At 36.2% G+C, this 14,127-nt stretch overlaps 1 protein-coding gene across 1 annotated transcript in view; it reads right to left on the bottom strand.

Annotated features, from left to right (window-relative positions):
• Window positions 1-14,127, bottom strand: part of LOC107588108 (tetratricopeptide repeat protein 39C) — an 18,721-nt gene that overhangs the window by 1,296 nt on the left and 3,298 nt on the right. Inside the window, exons 2-11 of the mRNA XM_016276118.1 lie at window positions 9,969-10,097; window positions 9,759-9,873; window positions 8,468-8,834; window positions 4,472-4,640; window positions 3,344-3,437; window positions 3,042-3,149; window positions 2,849-2,958; window positions 2,095-2,218; window positions 1,907-2,004; window positions 1,561-1,665 (exon numbers count right to left, since the gene is read on the bottom strand). Coding sequence (XP_016131604.1) covers window positions 1,561-1,665; window positions 1,907-2,004; window positions 2,095-2,218; window positions 2,849-2,958; window positions 3,042-3,149; window positions 3,344-3,437; window positions 4,472-4,640; window positions 8,468-8,834; window positions 9,759-9,873; window positions 9,969-10,097 — 1,419 coding nt within the window. The remainder of the gene's footprint in view (window positions 1-1,560; window positions 1,666-1,906; window positions 2,005-2,094; window positions 2,219-2,848; window positions 2,959-3,041; window positions 3,150-3,343; window positions 3,438-4,471; window positions 4,641-8,467; window positions 8,835-9,758; window positions 9,874-9,968; window positions 10,098-14,127) is intronic.

The following is a 14,127-nucleotide window of genomic DNA, read 5'->3' as shown; positions in this document are numbered from 1 at the left end:
GTGTGTACATTAATGAGGAAAAAAAATTAACTTAAATGATTTTAGCAAATGGCTGCAATATAACAAAGAGTGAAACATTTAAGGGGGTCTAAATACTTTCCGTACCCACTGTAATTCACTATTTGTATATTATAAATTACAATGCACAATATTAAATCAGTATAATCACACACAGCTGGACTCAAATGAAGGTGTAGAACCATCTCAAGGATGATCAGAAGAAATGGACAGCACCTGAGTTAAATATATGAGTGTCACAGCAAAGGGTCTGAATACTTAGGACCATGTGATATTTCAGTTTTTCTTTTTTAATAAATCTGCAAAAATGTCAACAATTCTGTGTTTTTCTGTCAATATTGGGTGCTGTGTGTACATTAATGAGGAAAAAAAATTAACTTAAATGATTTTAGCAAATGGCTGCAATATAACAAAGAGTGAAACATTTAAGGGGGTCTGAATACTTTCCGTACCCACTGTAATTCACTATTTGTATATTATAAATTACAATGCACAATATTACGTGTACTTAGAAATACAAAAATATATGTTTATACAACAAACACAAATATTCAATATCAATCTCCATTTAATTTAATAAAATTAGAGAGAATATATAAGCACCACACTTTGAGATTCATGTGGTGTTGGTGTGATTATTATTAATAATAATAACAACAACAACAATAATAATACCACTGGCTCCAGAAGAAATGTTACATAATTTATAGAGCAAAGTTTGGTAATTCTATTTGTTAATCATTGAAATGGTATTTTCAGAATAAATTGTATAATACACTTCAATGCAAATGTATTCTAAGGCCGCTTTTACACTGCATGGTTCAAGTGACCCAATTCTGATTTTGGCACAGATCAGATATGGCCCACGACCGTGTAAGAAAAGCACACGGATTCCGATATACTCAGATCGGTTTCAGGCCTCATTCATATGTGGAAATAAATCTGATATGAATGTAAGCGGACCGATCAGATATTCCCCTGTCAATGCCAGTTGGATGACAAATAGTTTTGAAACATCTCAGAGTACAGATATATCTATTACAAATGAAACCTCTCTAGTTGACTAGCAGGGTATTCATTTTGTTCGTTTGAGTTAAATAAGAGGCGATCTGGCGCTGAAATGCGTTGCTTTTAAAATCATGCCGAGTGCTCGTTGCCGCTGTTATCAGCGTTTCGATCTATCGCTAACGGATGTGGAGACTCTCGATTCATTCGGGTGAAATCTCATCTGCTTTTCAATACAAAGTATGCTTTATTAATAGTGTGTGCAGAGTTGGGTCTTTTAATATCACTGTCTAATGCATTGAGCCACGTCAAGTTAAGCCTGTGTAGTGTAAATGCATACTTTTAAAAGAACATGTAAGCGGGTCAAAAAGTCTGAATTGGGCATCCAGATCTGGTGTAAATGCAGCCTAAAAGACTGTTTGAACTGAACGTAAAGAGTTGGGATTCAAATGGAGTCGACTGGAAGCTGATGAATGCATAAATATTTCAATACAGTGCCTTCAAATTGAGAATAAAGGGATTTGGAATGCGCTTCACCTCCGGTTTAGCCAGTAACACGCAGCCCAGCTCATAGCAGGAATAGGGCTGCACATAGCTGTTATTCAGACGGCCGTATTCATCCTGGGCTGCCAGCTGGAACGACTGTGAACACAATCACACAGAATCAGTATTAAACACAGTATCTGAGAGGATAAACAAGATCAAATTGCCAACAAGTGCTGCATTTTGTAGCATTTATGCTCTGAAATCTATTTGTAAAATGTACTTGGAAACTATTATGCAACATTTTCCACCGTTACTGTACCTTTAAGATATGTATAGGTAAATGACTTTAGTTTGCATACATAATGCGTTACAACAAACTTGATGAGACTGAACAAACCTGAACAGCGTCTTTAATATTCCCAAGACATTTCTGAATAGCACCAAGCAGCAGGTGTTTTAGGCCCAGGCTCGACTGCTCATCCAGCCCCTGTAGCACTGAATACAGCATCAAGATCAGGGTCATCATGAGGGAACAGAGGCGCTCAGAGCTGACTGACAGGACGCTTTTCATCCCGCCGCTCTTACCTTGGTTCATAAGCTGGAGTTTGGAGGAAGAGCAGTTTGGAAGAGCTTTCCATAAGTATAGCACCTCCACAACACCCAGAATGCACAGCTCTCGCGTAAGGGAGACTTTCCTCAGCCTCTCTGCCTAGTGACACAAACAAAGCAGAAGAAAATGTATGATACATTTCAAAATAAAAATAATAATAAAATAAATAAACAGGTTTAGAAATGTAATATATTTACATTATTAATATCATAATTTTTATATTCAAAATTACAAATTTCTCTGTAATTCATAGTTATGTACATTTAAAATAAAACTTTTTTATCATTAATATAAAATGATTAATTATTTTTGTATTATGAATTCTAATAACCATAAATATGTATGGTATGTATGATAGATATATATATATATATATATATATATATATATATATATAATGTAACATATATCTATATTATATTTTTTATAATACTATTTTGTATTATATTGCATGTATTGCATTCATTATATTACAATAACTATAGTTAGGAGTTAAAATCATAGCGAAACAAACTTGAACACAATACTACAAGTGTAAAAAAAAAAAAAGTAATTTATTAATACTAATAATTAACAGATAAATAAAAATAGTATGGAAATTCTAAATTTCCATAAGCATAATTATTGTATATTATAACTACAAATTTCTATGTATATATTATAGAAATCATGAGTTTAATTTAAAATGTGAAATCATAACTGCAAAAAATTTATTATTAGCTAACTCACTCTTTTCAGTGCAAACTGCTCAATCTGATTGTTCTTGCGTTTAAAAAGCTTCTGGACATCTTGGAAAACAGCTTTGGCTCCCTCTAGATCACCAGAAGCCCCCTGACATACTTTGGGTTGAGATGTAAAAGGTTTTTATTAAAAACAGTAATTTTACATTTGACAAAGAGTTTGACAGAGAACATAACCGGACCTCCAGTGAGGTAAGCATAGTAACACTGTGACCATCGGGATTCATTCTTCAGCCGCTCAAACGACCTGTAAGCATCTTCAAAGTTCATCTCTATCATGCTGCACCAGCCTGCAAATCCAGAGCAAATGAAACACTGAATTATAAATTGGTTGGAAAGGTTGTGCATACGAGTAACTGCATACGTTGCTCTAAATGCCAGGCCAAACTTCAACCAAATTGGACAAAAATATTTGATAGAAGACTGTACTACACGAGCACTGATTGTGTTGCTGCTGAAAAGTAAGACGAGTTCAGATCTGTACCAATTTCATAGAGGCACACGTGTTGGATTTCTCTTTGGTCGGAGGCAAATTCCAGAGCATCCTGAAATGACGCCAGCGCACTGTTGATTTGGCACTGAAACAGAAAAAGAAAAATCCATTATATATATATATATATATATATATATGAAAAATTTGATACAGATATTCCATTTTTATTTGTATTTTTTGTTATTTATAATATACAAATAATTTACATGAATTCTTATTTATGCTTATGTAAAATATTACATTTATAAACACTTTTATTCATTTATTACATATTGTCTAATAGTTGATTCATTTTTTACATTTTACATATATTTATATTAGTATTTTCTAATAATCATTATTAGTTCACATTTTAGTTCATATATAAACTATTACATATACATTATAATAAAAAATTGTATACATGTATAAAATACAATATAATAAATATTAGCTATATTGCAACAAATATTGTTTATATTACTGTAATATTTCATTATAACACTATAATAAAAATGTTAATTCTATGACTGTGTGTGTGTATATACACACATATAAAACAAATAAATTATAATAAATATTGCAATAAATATTGTTTAGAATATATTGTAACATTTGAGTATAACACTGTGTTTATCATTTTTTTTAATAATTAATTAATAATTATAATAATTTGATTTCGTCCGTCTCCCCCCCCCGGAACTGATATATTTGCCCACTTTTCGATCAACCCATATCCACCCCCCCCCCCCCCCCCCCCCCCCCTTCCCCTCCCCCTCCCTCATGTTCCTGAGCCCCAATTTAAGTCGGGACACATGAAACACTATCATGCTGTATTAGAAGGACGTTTGTTTTTCTCTAGTGTAATGTAAATTTCACATTGTAGTCAGTGTATTATTTGTATTGGAGATGAGTGATATTAATGGTTGGCTTTGGATGCCTTCCATTGCATCCAACACACCCACTACATGAAGAAAGTCATTGTGGTGGTTGCATAGTAATTAAATATCAATGAAGCATAAACCACACTATTATTTTAATGATTTAATCATGGCAGTTGATTATCAAGCACCAAGCATCTGCTCTGGTTTCATGTCACTGTCGATGTGATACCGTAATGTGAAATCCCTGCATACCCACCTCTAATCTCTGCACCCGTCCCTTAAAGAAGATGAAGAGAGAGGAGTTTGGGTAAACCATCGCCTTCTTCTGCAGAATGGCTTTGGCTTCCAGGAGCCCAGCTTGCGAGTCAGAGCCATCCAGAGCAAAGAAGGGCTGCACCACAGTGTGGTACCACAAAAGAGCCAAACTGAGAGAGAAAACGAGAGAAAAGAATGCACCGATCCATTTAAAAACACAGTATGGATGTTTATTAATTGTGTTTGGTTATAAATTTGAATATATTTGCTTGTGTACAAAGTGCTACAGCAGCACCGATTAGAAAAAAGCAGCATCTATTCAACTGAAGAACAAATTGGGAGGGTTTTGCCCCGGGCTGGATTAAGTGTGCTTAAATTCATCTCTATTATTAGAGCTGCTGCGCAATCTGTCAGCCTCTGGCAATCAACTACCGAGAACAATGTGTCTAAAGAGAGCTGAAAGAGCGGTTACGCACTATGCAGTTAAAAAAAAAAATCTTAGAAATGATCACAATTAACTAGATATTTACATTTTATGAAGGAAATATGAATGATGTTTGACTGCACTAAATTCGCTATAATGCTAGAGTGTTCTGGGTGGTCGCTAGGCTGTTGCTAAGGTGTTCTGGTTGGTTGCTAGACTGTTGCGAAATGTATACTAAGGTGTTATCTTGCTGCCATAATGCTAGGGTGTTGTGGATGGTTTCCAGGGCATTGCTATGTGGTAGATAGATTGTTCAGGTGGTTGCTAAGCTGTTGCTAGGATGCTTTGGGTGGTTGCTGCGCTCTTGTGGATGGTTTCCAGGGCATTGCTATGTGGTAGATAGATTGTTCAGGTGGTTGCTAAGCTGTTGCTAGGATGCTTTGGGTGGTTGCTGCGCTCTTGTGGATGGTTTCCAGGGCATTGCTATGTGGTAGATAGATTGTTCAGGTGGTTGCTAAGCTGTTGCTAGGATGCTTTGGGTGGTTGCTGCGCTCTTGTGGATGGTTTCCAGGGCATTGCTATGTGGTAGATAGATTGTTCAGGTGGTTGCTAAGCTGTTGCTAGGATGCTTTGGGTGGTTGCTGCGCTCTTGTGGATGGTTTCCAGGGCATTGCTATGTGGTAGATAGATTGTTCAGGTGGTTGCTAAGCTGTTGCTAGGATGCTTTGGGTGGTTGCTGCGCTCTTGTGGATGGTTTCCAGGGCATTGCTATGTGGTAGATAGATTGTTCAGGTGGTTGCTAAGCTGTTGCTAGGATGCTTTGGGTGGTTGCTGCGCTCTTGTGGATGGTTTCCAGGGCATTGCTATGTGGTAGATAGATTGTTCAGGTGGTTGCTAAGCTGTTGCTAGGATGCTTTGGGTGGTTGCTGCGCTCTTGTGGATGGTTTCCAGGGCATTGCTATGTGGTAGATAGATTGTTCAGGTGGTTGCTAAGCTGTTGCTAGGATGCTTTGGGTGGTTGCTGCGCTCTTGTGGATGGTTTCCAGGGCATTGCTATGTGGTAGATAGATTGTTCAGGTGGTTGCTAAGCTGTTGCTAGGATGCTTTGGGTGGTTGCTGCGCTCTTGTGGATGGTTTCCAGGGCATTGCTATGTGGTACTAGATTGTTCGGCTCTTGTTAGAATGTTCTGGGTGGTTGCTAGGCTGTTACTAAGGTGTTCTAGTTGGTTGCTAGAGTGTTGCTAAATGTATAGTAAGGTGTTATGAATGGTTTTGCTGCCATAATGATAGGGTTTGTGGGTGGTTTCCAGGGCACTGCTATGTGGTAGTGAGATTGTTCAGGTGGTTGCTAAGCTGTTGCTAGGATGCTTTGAGTGGTTGCTACACTCTTGTAGATGGATTCCAGAGCATTGCTATGTGGTACTAGATTGTTTGGCTCTTGCTAGAATATCTTGGGTGGTTGCTAGGCAGTTGATAAGGTGTTATGGATGGTCTCGTTGCCTATAATGCTAGGGTGTTGTGAATGGTTGCTAAATTGTTCTGGGTGGTTGCCAGACCGTTGCTAGGATATTGTGGGTGGTTGTTAGGCTCTTGCTAGGTGGTTGATAAGGTGTTATGGATGGTCTCGCTGCCATAGTGATTGGGTCTTGTGGATGGTTACTGGGACATTAGCTGCTGTTGATAAGGTGTTATGGATGGTCTTGCTGCAAATAATGCTAGGGTGTTATGGATGGCTGCCAGGATGTTGCTATGTGATTGCTAGATTGTTACGGGTGGTTGCTAGGCTGTTGCTAGGATGTTTTTGGTGGTTGCTGAAGTGTTATGGATGGTTGCTCCAAGCTAGACCTCTCCAAATATGGCTCAAATTCCATCTTCAACATCAGTATACTTTTTTTGGCCATTTTAAAAGTCTAATGATCAGGGGTTAGTCTAAATCAGCTTTAGTCTAAACCAACTTGACAGCTGGACAGTTTTGCATATGAAAAATTCCCGCTCACCACTGGATTCAAATCAACCGTGTGATTTAAAGTCTGTAGCTCTACTGACTGAGCTAGCTGAGCAAAATTCACATTTTCTCATAATAGTTTACTTGTTCAATTCTTTATGACATGTTCAATAGTAACGGATGAGTCTGTGGTAGCATTTGCTTGCACATGCTCACATGACCTTTCCATCTAATGCCCTTTATCTCTAATTGTGACCTTTCAGATGCCATCAATTATGTAACCCCAGTGTGAAACCACCAGCATGTGCTCGCACACGAATTCACGTCACTGCACAGTATATCAGGAGTGAGGGATTTTCTTCTGGTGTATTTCTGCAAATGCTCATAATTAAAGGGGTCATATGATGCTGCTAAAAAGAACATTATTTTGTGTATTTGGTATAATGAAATATGTTTATTCGGTTTAAAGTAAAAAAAAAACACATTATTTTCCACATACTGTACATTATTGTTTCTCCTCTATGCCCCGCCTTTTTGAAATGCGTCAATTTTTACAAAGCTCATCGGTCTGAAAAAGCGAGGTGTGCTGTGATTGGCCAGCTATCCAGTGCGTTGTGATTGGCCGAATACCTCAAGCGTGTGACGGAAATGTTACGCCCCTCATCATACTGTTAATGCTGTGTCCCGGCCGGAGTGAAGAGACAAAAACATTAAAACCCATTACAAACGAGACATTTGTTGCATCCAGTGGGGACATAATTACTGATTATAATGACTTATGCTGTCTTTTTACGCGTTGCGTTGCATTGCATCGTGCCGCGTAAACATAAACCCTGTCTGCATTTGTGATCAGAGAAATAACTGTTCTGGAACAGTGTTGTAAATACAACTGGTCCTCTTTTGGAAGACCAAACAAAGTAGTTTCGCTTTCAAAACGAAAAACACAGCGGCCTAGCATGAGCGAAAGCCCCGGCTTAGCGTGAGCTGAGGCCGGGCTAGAGTGAGCAGAGGCGGCGGGGTCAAGAACAGCACGCCCGGCAGATCTGACTAAGGAGCGGCAATCACATGTGACGACCCCGGGCTGGACTCCGCTTCGTCCACGGTGAAAGCCGATCCGGCGATCCACAGCACTAAGTTGATGTATTCCCTCAGCGACCAGCACAGATCAGCTCCAGGCATGACGAAGCGGATATCGTCCTCTTTTGGAAGACCAAACAAAGTAGTTTCGCTTTCACAACGAAGCACACAGCGTCTTCAGGACATGGCGGCACCGGCAACAATACTACAGTGAGAATAAAAGTTACTCCTTCTTTCTTTGCATGAACATTTGGGCGGCGTTATGCAAAACTTCCCACATAGTGATGTAGACATGTGGGGGCATGTTAGAACGAGCCGTTTTAGGTAGGTGTGGCTGACTCTGAACTTTTAAAAAGAATATCTCTTTGGAGTTGAGACTTTAGTCTATGCAACTTTACAGATCTTCTTTATGCACCAAGAGCTTGTAACACTCCAAAGAGAAAGGAAAAATTGAAATCGCATCATATGACCCCTTTAAGTATACACTAATGAGAGAATCATGTCAAAGGCTGGATTGAAATTGCTAAGGTGCAAAAAAAACATTGTCTTACGTGGCAAGTGGCGCCTTCATATCTTTGCTCTCGCTGGCGTATGCTAAGGAGGAGAGACCTTGGTGACGGTCTCCAGGGAAGCCCAGCAGGTTGACGATCTTGAGCAGGTGTGGAGGCACCATCGAAATGCACAAGTGAAAGAGCCCGTAGCCGAAGCTGACAGAACCCTTCAGACGGTCCAGAACCTCTTCTGTTACCCGGCCGCCGCTCTCGGCTGAGGTGTTGTGATTGTCCTGTTCGGAGGTCAGCGCCCCCTGCTGGTCGGGGGAGCGTCGGCGGCAGGCTTCCTGCAGTTGGCTGATGTCGCTGTAACATTTGTTGTACATTTTCCAGGCCTTGCGGAGGATCCAGCCTCCTTTGATGTATGCTGAGGGGTGATAGGTCATATAATAATATTAAATGAAAGGAAATGTTTATGAAAAACAAATAAAAAAACAATAAAATAATTGCATGATTAAGCCTTTGAATATTTTTGGTGACCAGCTGAATTGTTTTTAATAATCCAAATTTGTGCATACTTAAAGTAATTAAAAAATAATTTAAAATGGAAATAAAAAAATAAAAAATCTGAATTTTCTTAATATTAATTTTCAAATAAAAATATAAACATTTAAGAAATTCAAATATAGAATAAAAATAAAAACAAAGAAGTAAAATTAAAAGAATGATTGAGTCTTTCAATTGTTTTGGTGACAAGCTGAATCGTTTTAATAATTTTTAATTTGTGTATGCATTAACTAATTAAAATTATAATACAAATAAAAATAATTTTCTTTATATTCATTTTCAAATAAAAATATAAAATTACAGAAATTCAGTTATACACAAAAATGAAAAACAAATAAAAACAATAAAAATAACTGCATGATTGTGCCTTTTATTATATTTGATGAGAAGCTGAATCGTTTTTTAATAATCCAAATTTGTGTATACCTAAGGTAATAAAAAAGTAAATAAAAATAATCATAGTTTTCATAATATTAATTATTATTAATACTAATATCAATTTAATTATTAATAAATTATTTTAAAAATATATATCAATTAAAGATATTCAATAATATAAATAAAATAAAATATATAATAATAATGATAAAATTAAAAAAATTACATTGCTTAATATTCTGGGGAAAAAATTGAATAAAGTAAACATGACATTACACCTGCACTTCTCTCCCCTTCAATATTTCAAGTTTATTTACTCCCCCTCAACACAGTGGCATTCGGATTACGTTCAAAGCTGTTTTTTCCACGATTCAGCATTTTTGTAATGTAAACATGTGGAACCCACCTGAGAGTTCCTGTTTGACGAACGACAGCACGGCGAGATAAACCTGGCAGTCAGCCACGATGATCTGTCTCTGAAGACGATCCACAATCTCCACTCCCGATCTCTGCGAGTCCATCTGTGGCGAAGTTAAAAACCAAGATGTTAATGTGAAGAATCTGGCCAACAGATTCAGTCCGTCCTGCTGCCTCACACTCATGCAAACAAACTCACGCTCTTCTTGATTTTGTTGCGGATGGTCTCGATGACGCCGGCGTTGTCGCTCTCGCAAAGCTTTTCAGTAGTTCTCAGATCGTCGCTGGCCATCTGCATTTTTTCCTCCTCGAATGTCATCATGGCGTTCTATGATCGGACAAATATTAGGGCTGCATGATATTGGAAAAAAACTGACATTGCAAACTATATATATTGCAATATGAAAAACACAGGATTTTTTTTTACCAGATGACTTGAATAGCTATATTTGGAAAGAATTAATCATCCTAGAATGAGTGGGTGATTTTGTTGGGAAATGCATCTGCATGGAACATAAAAATAACAACAAAAAAGCTAAAAAGTTATTTTTTACTCTAAGGAATTTTTGGGAGTGTGAACCATACTTTTAGGGCTGAACAATTTTGGAAAGTTTTTTTTGTTATTATTGTTTATGACCAATTTAATAGGAATACAAAATAAAAATAAAAAAATAAAAAAATAAATGTTTTATTGTGATTATTATTTAAAGTATAAAATAAATCTTTAAATATACGTGTACTGTCAAATGTTAACAATTCAAATATTTAATAAAAATAACACGTAAATGAACAGTGCCGCACTTCACTCTGAAACCATTTTTTGGACCAATTCAATAGGACTATGAAATAATAAAAATGATTATTTTATATTGATTATTATTAAATTACAATATAAAAAAACTGTAATATTCTTGCAATGTAAAATAAAAAAATGAAATGCTTAATAAAAATAATGTGAACAGTGCCTAACTTCACTCTGAAACCAGTATTGCACATATTTACTTATTTCAAATCACAACCATACCGCAATATCAATTTTATGTCAATGTATCATGCAGCCCCATACATGTTTATTTACTTTTATTCATTAAGCACATGGTTTAGTCTAAACCAGTTTACAACTGATGTTTCACAGATTAACAAATTCCTGTTTAGCACGGGATTCCTTTCCATAACAAGACTTTTATAAAATATGACGAAAAACGATTCTATTATTAAAGGAAGTCAGATGCAAAATACAGAACAGACGGGAAACAAACGTTCCTAGCAGTGAAGACACAATGAGCCATCAATATGCAACAATGGCTATTATTTCTGCACAATGTAATTATATCTTCTATATTATGCCATTTTCTTATAGTATAATGTGTCTATTATTAGCTAAAGCTAAACCATGGCAACTACACTAGTGCTAAACAATAACCCAGATGCCTCTAAAGGTCTTCTGGTAAAGAAATCCCTGACATTAGTGCTGACTAGCATCGGTCATGCCACGTCAAAGGCCCAAACCACATCATGCTGACACCACAATTCACATCCTGGGGCACCGGCCTTGACATAAGAGGTTGTGACAAGGTCTGTTCCTCATTTTTTGATGAGAAACTCAGGGACAGTATACTGCAAACTGCACAGTTTAAACTAAACACCTCCTACTGTTTCTTTAAATAGAATATGAAACAGTACTTATTACACAACAATAAACATTTTGCCTTTTGGGTATTCCATGCACACTAAGCACTGTAAACATACTATATACTGCAGAAATAGAGTGCTATGCACTGTTCCACACATTACTATTATTACATTAAGGGCACTAAGATAAAACAAAAACATTTTTAAAAAAAACTTTCACTTCATGGATAAAAATATCCTGTAACTATAAGAAAATGTAAAATTAATTAATTAATTAATTAAATGAATAACAATAAATTAAAACTTCCCTTCAGCCAAAACAGTCCTTTAAAAAAAGATATTTGATATTCTGTCATAAAATAAAATAAACAATTACACTTCAGGGAAAAATTATCCTTTAAAAATGTAGAATAAACTTAAAAACATTAAAAAAAAATTCATTTATTCTACATTTTTAAAGGATCATTTTTCCCTGAAGAGGATTTTTTTTTAATTGTTAATTTTATTTTATAGGAGAATAGCAATTGTTTGTTTGTTTTTTCCTACATTTTATAGGAATTTTTTTCCATGAAGTGAAATTTAATTTCATGGGAGAATAGCCATTTTGTAAAAAAATATAATTTTATAGAATATTTTTCCAGAAGTTACATTTTATTTGATTGTTATTTCATTTATAAATTGTTTATTTGTTTGTTTGTTTATTTATTAAATAAAATATGTTTTCATATAAAGTAATAAAAGAATTAACTATTAAATCAAATTTCACTTCAGGAAAATAAATATTCTATTAAATATAATAAAAATGTAGAATAAAATTTAAAAATACTTGCAATTCTATCAAATGAAACAAAAATAAATAAATAAATTTATAAATTTCACTTATGGGGAAAAAAGTATATAAAAACTTAGAAAAAATAAAATAAAATTACTATTCTATAAAGTAAAATTTCACTTCATGGAAAAATATCCTATAAAACTGTATAATAAAATTTAAAAAACACTTACTATTCTCCTCTAAAATAAAATAAAATAAATATCTTATTAAAAATGTAGAAAATTATTTGCTATTATGAACATCTCCGTTTCGTCTCTTTCTCGCCAATATTTCACTTCCTGTCCTCTCACTCCTATTAAAGGCTAGGATGAAACGAGACAGGACTGCGGTTGGAGTACGAATCAGAGCATTTGCTGACTGTGTAACATAACAGATATAACAGAGATAGACTAGTAATGATGGGCTGCTGTCAAACTAATTACACAAGAAAACCACCTTGGGCTGCCCAGCTGATGTTACCACTACAGCTATTTGTGTTGTTTTTTCCCAGCATGCCACTGTATGGTAGGGTTGGGTACCGAAACCCGGTACCAATATGGCACCGGTACCTATGTAACCGGTATGTACTAGAACCGAATCCGAACGCAGATTTCGGTGCCATGCCTGAGCGATCGATTGAAAGATTTGTCCTCTGGTTCTCCGAAACGGACATAAGAAGCAAGTGGGAAAGCTCTAATAATACAAATCCAACACATCTTTGTAGTAACGAGAGTGTCTATGTTGTTTTCACATTCCGACTTAAAAGCACAACTCGGGAAATGAGAGCATCCGAGGAGTGTGTGAATGCAGTAATTACACTTGCTCTGATGGCAGCAGGTAGCCTCCCGTTAACTAAACATGCTTAAATTAAAATGCCTAAAGCTAAACCTCCCTTGTATTCACATTTCTAAACCTGTTGTCCAACAAAAGAGAACATTAGAACCTTTTTACTCCACAACACCAGTCAAATGCTTCCTTTTGTGATCTGATGAGGCTTCTTGTCACAGAATGAGGCAGAAAATATGTTCTATATGCTACTTTAAAAAGAATACATCGATTAGCAATAAATTAGGGTGACCATACGTCCTCTTTTCCCCGGACATGTCCTCTTTTTGGACCTACAAAAATGCGGATTTCTTCATTGCCCAAAATGTCCGGGATTCGGCTGTTTTGTTTATCCCACTCCCACTGAATCTCTGACCATTGCCGCCTGCTCCCGCAACATGTTTCACTCCCTCGATTTTCGTGTCCACTCCTTTAAGCATTCTAATATTGTGTATAATTTTGGCGCATCAGGGAGCCGCTCTCAGGATGCGGTGTATTTAAATATTTTTGAATGAGCGTTTGCACCGTTTAGTTTCACTTTCGATTTCCCGATCACATGCACTCTGTGTAAAGGGAGCACATCTTACAAAGATCAGATATTTGTCAATGAGCTCAGAATCTGTTGAGCGTATACTCCAGCATGGTCTTGTCAGTCATCTCTCCTTATTCTCGGTAGCTCTTGTTGGATATAGGGTTGACAAGTATTTCCACAGTATTGGGCTACTTTTAAACTGTTGCCATGGGTTGATTTTCCCAAGTGGGTTAAAGGTTTGAAATATTGCATAAATTACATTTGACTGAAATGCTTGTATTGAAACATTTTGCATTCTACCTATGATAAAACTTTCATGGACTTCTACATTAACTGTTCCCTCCTGGTGGAATGACCTGCCCAGCTCAATCCAAGCAGATGAGTCCTTAATATTTTCAAGAAACGACTGAAATCACATCTCTTTCATCTTCATTTGACCCTCTAACTCCAGCACTCTCTATTCTATTGCTACTTCTAATTTTATCTGCTTGTTTTTTTTAATTAAAAAACTTGACCCTCTAACATTTGCACTCTCTATTCTATTTCTATTCTAAT

This window comes from Sinocyclocheilus grahami, unplaced genomic scaffold, assembly GCF_001515645.1.
Source record: "Sinocyclocheilus grahami isolate Dianchi unplaced genomic scaffold, SAMN03320097.WGS_v1.1 scaffold98.1, whole genome shotgun sequence".
NCBI lineage: Eukaryota > Metazoa > Chordata > Actinopteri > Cypriniformes > Cyprinidae > Sinocyclocheilus > Sinocyclocheilus grahami.
Note: the sequence above shows the minus strand (reverse complement) of the source record. Positions and strands in the feature narration are given on the sequence as shown.